The sequence below is a fragment of the Pundamilia nyererei genome, unplaced genomic scaffold (genome assembly GCF_000239375.1).
Source record: "Pundamilia nyererei isolate P.nyererei 1_Seehausen unplaced genomic scaffold, PunNye1.0 scaffold00021, whole genome shotgun sequence".
Classification (NCBI taxonomy): domain Eukaryota; kingdom Metazoa; phylum Chordata; class Actinopteri; order Cichliformes; family Cichlidae; genus Pundamilia; species Pundamilia nyererei.
Window position 1 is genome coordinate 4840873 of NW_005187422.1, and position 8355 is coordinate 4849227.

General features: G+C 40.7%; 1 protein-coding gene across 1 annotated transcript in view; it reads right to left on the reverse strand.

Annotated features, from left to right (window-relative positions):
- LOC102211551 (copine-9) overlaps positions 1-8355 on the reverse strand; it is a 189663-nt gene that overhangs the window by 19271 nt on the left and 162037 nt on the right. Inside the window, exons 18-19 of the mRNA XM_013909198.1 lie at positions 4231-4333; positions 2294-2351 (exon numbers count right to left, since the gene is read on the reverse strand). Of these exons, the coding sequence (XP_013764652.1) occupies positions 2294-2351; positions 4231-4333 (161 nt within the window). The remainder of the gene's footprint in view (positions 1-2293; positions 2352-4230; positions 4334-8355) is intronic.

Consider the following 8355-nt stretch of genomic DNA (forward strand, 5'->3'; position numbering starts at 1 on the left):
GTACTTTTTAGCCGGAAAAAACATTTCACTGTGTGTTGTACTAGTTAGAGTAGAATGGGAATATCTATTTGAGGCCTTGCAAAGATTTGGGTTTGGAAGTTTCCCCCTCAGCCCCCTCCTTTTTGTATTAGCTATTGAGCCGTTGGCAATAGCTATATGAAGTAGTCATGTTATTCAAGGCATTTCGCGATATGGCACTGAGCAAAAACTAAAAATCTCTCTATGCCGATGATCTCCTGCTGTTTGTGTCCAAGGCTGAGGTAACAATTCCCTACATTCTTGAACTTTTTGATACGTTTGGGCTTGTGTCAGGCTATAAATTGAATCTACACAAGAGTGAATTACTGCCTCTAAATATGCCTCTTTCCACATTAGCGAACATTACTGTTCCCTTCAAGACTGCAACGCACAGTTTTGTCTATCTAGGCATAACTGTGATGAAAAACTTCAGTGATCTCTTTAAAGAAATTTTTACCAAGTTACACCTCAGTATGCAACAAGACTTGTCAAAATGGTCGCCGCTTCATCTCTCGTTAGTTGGGAGAGTGAATGTAGTTAAAATGTCTGTATTACCCAGATATCTTTATCTGTTTCAAAGCCTCCCTTTATACATTCCGAATGCTTATTTTAAGAAATTGGACTCTGCAATTACATCATACCTTTGGAACAATAAGAAACCACGTTTGCATAAAACACATCTGCAAAAGTCAAAGCAAGACGGAGGCCTGGCTCTACCGAATTTCTGTTATTATTACTGGGCTGTTACGCTGTCTGACCTACTGGCTGCACTATCAGCACGATTGCAGCGGACCCGTATGGGTAGAAATGGAGAAGCTCTCTTCTGGTTCTTTCTTGCTATTGTCTGTCGTAGGTGCATCTATCCCGTTACCCAAAAGCCTGACAATTGAGAATCCTGTAGTTAATAATATTATCCAGATTTGCTTTCAGTTTAGAAAACATTTTGCTCTTCTGAAGATGTGCTTAGGCAGCCCAGTAGCTTCCAACTATGTTTTTTCCCCTTCAATGTCTGATGCCACATTTCAGGGCTAGCAGAGGCGAGGGCTGAGATCTTTAAAAGATCGTTTGCCTCATTTGAACAGCTGACTAATAAATACAACTTACCCCCCTCTCGTTTTTTTAGGTATCTACAAATACGACACTTTCTTTCAGGCTCTATCCCAGGGTTCCCAAATAAACCCCTAATGATGTAATGGATGACATTATGTGTTTTAACCCAGCTAAGAAAAAGGCCATATCATCAATACTTGTTCTGATTTTGCGCCTGGGTTCTTCTTCTATGTCTGCAATTAAGCGATCCTGCTGAAGCAGACTGGGGCAATGTTTTAAGTAATATTCACTCGTCCTCCATGTGTGCAAGACATTGCCTTCTGCAGTTTAAAATAGTGCATAGGGTCCATCTCAGCAAATCGAAATTGGCAAAGATGTATCCTCTGATTGACCCAACGTGCGAAAGATGTAAATTGGCAGAGGCCACCTTGTTTTGGTCCTGTCCCAAAATACAAAAGTTCTGGACGGATGTCTGTGAGGCTTTGTCCAAGACCAAAAATAAAAAATGTGAACCTGCTCTGTGAAGCACACACATTATACACACACATTAACAAATACAGACACACACACACACACACACACACACACACATACATATTTCTATTTGCTTCAGTCAGCTTTACAGCAGTCACAGGACATTTTCTTCAGGAAATGCTCTGCTGTGATTAACCAAAAACATTTAAGAACATGAGGAACAGGAGGAAAAGGAGGAAATAAGGAAAATCTCTGATCTCGTTTGGAACCACATGTCTGTAATTTTTTTTTCTCTCAAGAGCCCAAATTTAATTATTTCTTGTAATGTCCTGGAGCCATTTGACTTTTCATGCCGGTTTGTATTTGGTATTCATTTTAAATAGGTTGGGTTTTCCACTGGGACATTTTTATCTCCTTGGATGTACTGAGGCTGACATTTTCTGTGGGTTACTACAGCTCCATTTTAAATGATTAAACCATGTGGAGAACTGAATGATATTACAGACATATACTGTAAGTAGGAACCAATGAGGTTTGTGCCCTGGAATACAAACTATATAGGCTGGAATGTGCTTTGCTCCTGCAAGGTTGGTTTTAACAGTTGGTTTTAACAGTGCTACATAATGGAGCACAGCAAAGAAACAGATGCTCGATTGTATTTGTGAAACAAATAATGACGTCTCTGACATGTATCTGTCAGCGTGAAAGTACTCAGCACATCCCCTCTTCCATGTCACACACAAGTACTTACCATCAAACTCAGCAGGGCCCACTCCTACTATGATGACAGACATTGGCAGAGAGGCTGCCTGTGGAAGGAGCATAGAATGAATACGAGACAGATTACAGTTCCCCCACTCCTTGAAAGACAGTTTTACACAGTAATGCAGCAATATACAGAATGGCATACCAGTGAAAAGCTAGCTTTACCTGATACAGCTTGACTGAACTTCAGTTGTGGGTTTTTTTTTTCCAGAACATTATGGAATTAGTACCAGTCTTTGTCTCTGCCTGTTTCTCTTACTTCTGCAGTAGCATCTAATTTAAGTCCAATACAAACACATTTTGTCGATCAGACACTTGGTAGTTAACCACAGTATGTGTAAATCAAAATATTTTCCATCCATCCAGCCATCTGTTCTCTTCCATTAACTTCACAAAAAGCCAGTTTGCCTGGGGTAACACAGAGAATACTTACATTCCATATTTCCGTTATTATTCGTTTTAATATTGATCAGTACAACTTTGAGATTCTCTACATTGCATGCTAGTCATGGCAATGGTTAAACTAACTACCTAGTTGATCCCTAATAATTTAGACACATACACATACCAATAAAAAAAAACTGTGTGATCAGATAGAGGAAGTGGCTGACATCTAGAAATCCTACCAGTGGTTGGACAAAGTTGGATTGAAAGACAGCACAGAGGCACTGATCATAGCAGCACAAGAACAAGCTCTGAGCACAAGGTCCATAGAGGCTGGGGTCTATCACACCAGGTAAGACCCCAGGTGCAGGCTGTGTAAAGATGCCTCTGAGACAATCCAGCACATAACAGCAAAAACATCAGTGCCGAGCATAGCCTGGAAGTCCTGAAGTGATAATGGGATATGTGCCCCAGGATGGTTGGGAATGACCGAATAAGATCCCGTGGGACTTCCAAATACAGACGGACAAACTAGTAATGTCCAACCAACCGGAAAGAGAAGTGGTGGACAAGCAGAGGAAGACAGGTGTAGTAATAGATCTATCTATACCAAATGATAGCAAAATGAAGAAGAAGGAAAACGAGAAACTCAAGAAATACCAAAGGCTGAGAGAGGAGCTCAAGAAGATATGGAGGGTGAAGGCAAAAGTGGTGCTTGTGGTAAACAAGGCAGTGACCTGGGCCAGTGGCTCCAGCATATCTCAGGAATGACATCCGAGATCTCTGTCCAGAAGAGCGCAGTCCTGGGAACAGCAAAGATACTGTGCAGAACCCTGAAGCTCTCAGGCCTCTGGTACTCCACATGTACTCCTCCAAGTGTGATTTGAGGCAAGCCTGACTTTGTTTATGTCAGCGCTTACAGCTGTGACTGGTAAGTCTACATGAGGTAATCAACTTCTGACTTTTTCCTCCTCTTCTTTTTCCCCCCATTTTTTTTTATTTCTGTTCATATTTGAGCCACGATTGAGCCGGGCTCAAGAGTTGGGAGTTCGCCTTGTAATCAGAAGGTTGCCGGTTCGAGCCCCGGCTTGGACAGTCTCGGTCGTTGTGTCCTTGGGCGAGACACTTCACCTGTTGCCTACTGGTGGTGGTCAGAGGGTGGTCCGAGGGCCCGGTGGCACCAGTGTCCGGCAGCCTAGCTTCTGTCAGGGTGGCTGTGGCTACAATGTAGCTTACCATCACCAGTGTGTGAATGTGTGGATGACTGGATGTGTGAAGCGCTTTGGGGTCCTTAGGGACTAGAAAAGCACTATACAAATACAGGCCAGGCCATTTTAAATCTAAAGGACTTCTGAAAAAGCAGGCACTTTCTTACTAACAAACACTTTTCAGACTTGATAGCTGCGTTCATCACAGTATATGCTATTATACAAGACTTTACACATCATATCACCTGTCTTGGGTTGATGTGGATCCCACTGATGTGCTGCCTCTACATTCAATTAAATGTTCTGTGTGTAGTGTGCTATGTATACTCACATTGACAACTGCCTCTTTAGTCTGAGCCATGTCTGAGATGACGCCGTCTGTGATCATCAGCAGCACAAAGTACTGTGAGCCATCAGTCACTTCTGCAGCACTCCTTACAGCATAAAACACACAAACATGCAAATGTTAGGCCCCGAACATGTTCCATGCACACATGCCTGAGCAAAACTGTTGCTTTGGTTAAAATAACCAACAGATAATATTGTTTTATGTGCATGGGATATGGGCATGTTCAACTATGGCTGATCACCAATAGAGGCTTTGAAGGAAATGCAAAATCAGATGTAACTTTCTCTGGTTTTTTTGCTCTCAGTTGCAAAGTACCTGCTCAGAAGTATGATACTTCAGGTGACCAAAGTGTGTGAGATCAAACTTTGAAAGTTCCTGCATTTGTGCAAATATGTCTTATGGGTCTTATGATTTATTTGTGTACATAGATATGCACTTTGGTATGTTATCATACATCACTGATGTGGTGGTATTAAGTACTGCAGGTGTGCTGTGTTCAATATCTGTGTGAAAAAGTGATCCAAGCATGAAACAGCAGTATCCAACCAAGTTCTTTTAATCAAATGAGTGAAACTGCAGTCGATCGGAAAATTGCTGAAGTGACTTAAATAAATATAGACATTAGTATGATATACTCTAGCGCAGGGGTGCCCAATCCCGGTCCTCGAGAACTACTGTCCTGCAGCTTTTAGATGCATCCTTGTTCCCACACACCCGAATCAAATGAATGGCTTGTTATCAGGCCTTTGCCAAACACGATGGCATGCTGAAGAGGTAATCAAACCATTTGATTCAGCTGTGTTGGAGTAGGGATGCATCTAAAAGCTGCAGGATAGTAGCTCTCGAGGACTGGGATTGGGCAGCCCTGCTCTAGCGGAAGTCCCGTGATAGTCTAAATACAAAATTTGAGACCACAGCCAGATATAGTCTGCAGTAATATCTTTATTGCACAGGAGGTGGTCAGTGAAGAAGGGAAAACATTTTACCTCCTTATTTGTTTAATATTGTGATAGGATGTGGGAAGGAAGAGTCTAACCCAAACCAAAAAGTGACTGAAACCACAGTCTTTATAAAAATAAAAAAAAAGATTCCAAGCCCCCCACATTTTTGTTTTTTGTTTTTTTATAGTGGTCATAATCCTTTTTGTAGAATTTCTGACATTAATCTCAGAATTCCGATGATTTTCTGGAATTCTGGGGAAAAAAAGATCCCCCCCATTGTTTTTCAGTGTAACTAATTCTCCTCCAATCTGGGAATGTCAGATTTCTGAAATTATTTTGTCAGAATTCAGATTGTTTTCTGATAATTCTGAGAATAATATAAAAATTCTGAAATTCTAAGAAAAAAAAAAGAATACATGATTTTAGTTTGCATACAAGACTGTCAAAACTTGAAATAATAAGAAAAAACTTCCAACTTGCACACAAATTATTTTCATTTTCTCAAAAGATGAGCTTTTGCTTTTCTCCAAAACCTAGGACTAGCGTTTGGGCCTACGGTTTGGGTTGTCACTGATGAAAACTTAGAGAGTTAATGTGTCTAGTGTTAACACAGGAGTAAGCTTCAACAAAAGCATCTTTAATGAAAGGCACCAAAAACATCTCAGTATTTTGGCATCATTTAAACTTTGGGGAATTTTTGTAGAGCTTTTTGTTTAAGCACCAGAATATACATAAAATATGCTTCAGTGAGGAATCTTTTCTTAAAAAGATGATTGTGAATTATCTCAAGTCTGCAAAATGCAAATATCCAATTTTCTCACTTGAAGGAAAAAGTTGTTGACTAGTTTTCCTGTTTTGTCCTTCCACTATTTTTTTTTGTCTGAGAAATGCTGATAACACACTGCCCATTTTATAGCCAGCATCACTATAATATACTTTTACTAAAGATTCACACCTTTTAAAAGAACGACTCATACAGCGTCACCAAAGTAAAATGTTTGGGACTAACTTAGACTTTTAGAAAGTTTGTTAATAAACCAAAAAATTATTGTTGGGAAACAATTTTCTAGACAGTGTGCAAAAAGATGAAGTTCTATCTTAATGCACAACATGCCTCTCTTTCACATCATGTAATGCTTCCTGAAACTGCATTATGCTGATGTGGAACACTTCCCAGCATATTAAAAAGTGACCAACTGACAAGCTGAGATCAAGAACTCATTGTTTAAACTACCCATTTATTTTTTCAAATAATATTTTTCAACTATGAAGCTCACTCATCTGCATCACTACCACTTTCCCACACAGTCAATCTCCACATTGGCATCATGACTCTAGAACAGTCATCATCCTGTCTGGCTTCTTTGAGCCAATCAGCCTCCACCTTGATTGGTTTAAATCTGTGCTCTCTGCCATTCTCCCTTTTAGACTCTCATTCATGCAGCCCACCTTCTCCCCATCTCCATATCGCCTCAGAGCTCCATCCAAACCTCAGGCTGCATCCTCACCAACACCAGTGTCTAGACTCCGGGGAGTCCTGTTCTAAACCCTGTCACTGCTGGGATTGCGTTCAGCCATGATGGATCATCAGAGTGTGCCTGTCTGCTGCATCCCTCTCTTTATGTCCTCTTGTCTTAACATCCATTGATTTAGTTTTTTCTGGTTCTCGCTCTTAACTTCTGCTTGCAGCCCTGCTTTTTCCTTTTCTGTCTCTGTGGAATAAAGTGTGTAAACAGGTAAAACAATGAAACCTGAGAACAAGATAATGTCAGGAAGACCTGAAGTTATTCTCCAATTCTCAATTCTTGACTTTGTTTTCATTGCCATTTCTTCCGTATATCTTTAAGGATTCTGTCACTACTATGTCTCGCTGTTTTGCCCCTGAAGTCTATGTTATCTTGGTGATGACATAGGTTTCAGAAGCTTCAAAGCATTAAACTGTACCTGCATCCTTCGGTGACAAGATTTATATTATAGATCATCAGTCTATATAATTTATGTATCTGTTAGAATTGTTACTCTTTTGTCCCCTGAATACTAAGATTTAGGATCTCATAATGTGGAGTGTGTAGGATGAGGTCTCGAAATGCAGGATACCAAGACCAAGTTTAACAAAAATGTCATGTTTATTGTGTGGCAAGCAGGAGATTGGACCCAAACGCAAGACTCAGAACACGGAGGGATGAACTAAAAGAGGCAGCTTTTAATGTATGTCAAAATACAGGAAACAGAACATAATAACTAGAAACTAGGAGACTAAACTTGGAAACAGAGAAGGAAGAATGAAGAAGCTGGAGACTAGGAGTTTACCAAGTTAAACCACAAAAGTAGCACACAGCAATGAGAGGGTATAACAGGGCAGAGAAAGGGGAAGACTGAGGACTAAAATACACAGGTAGGATAACGAGAGGGTGGGTAACAAGTGGAAACACAGCTGGGACTAATCAGACGTAACCAGACAGGGGAAAAGCAAAACTCAAAACACTGAACACAGGAAAGGGACTATCAAAATAAAACAGGAAACATGGGACAGGCACAGAGGCACGGACTTGAGACTGAACAGAGTGAACACGGAGCGCATGGACAGGACTGACATGAGACACGACTGACTGGGGAACAAGAAAATAAACATGGAGAGAACCTACACTAAATATGAGGGGCACAGGAACAAAACCCAAGAAATACTACAGAACTTAGGGAGCTAGAAATACAAAACAGAAACCAAAACACTAACAGTAAAAAACCATGTTGAAATCAAAGATTAATAATAACATAAAACACAGGGTCACCGGCCCAGTGACAAAGAATCATAAACATGACCAAAAACAGGGAGCAGGAAAGGCCAACAAACAATAAATGACAACTGAAGTAGTCAGCCCAGCTCCTGAGCAGAGTAGGACAGTTCAGGGTGTCAACCTAGAGGAGGAACTCGGAGGTTGGCCTGGACACAGAGCAGGGGGGTATTCAATTTAGTCCTTTGCATTCTTTTGGCGGCCGAAAAAGACTGGGCTCAGAGTGGTCAAAATTCAAAAAATGATCTTTATTTTACATTTCCGGGAACGGCGACCGAGCACACAAAGACATTGTGGGTGATTTTAACATCCATGTAGATGCTAAAAATGACAGCCTCAACATGGCATTTAATCTGTTATTAGACTCAATTGGT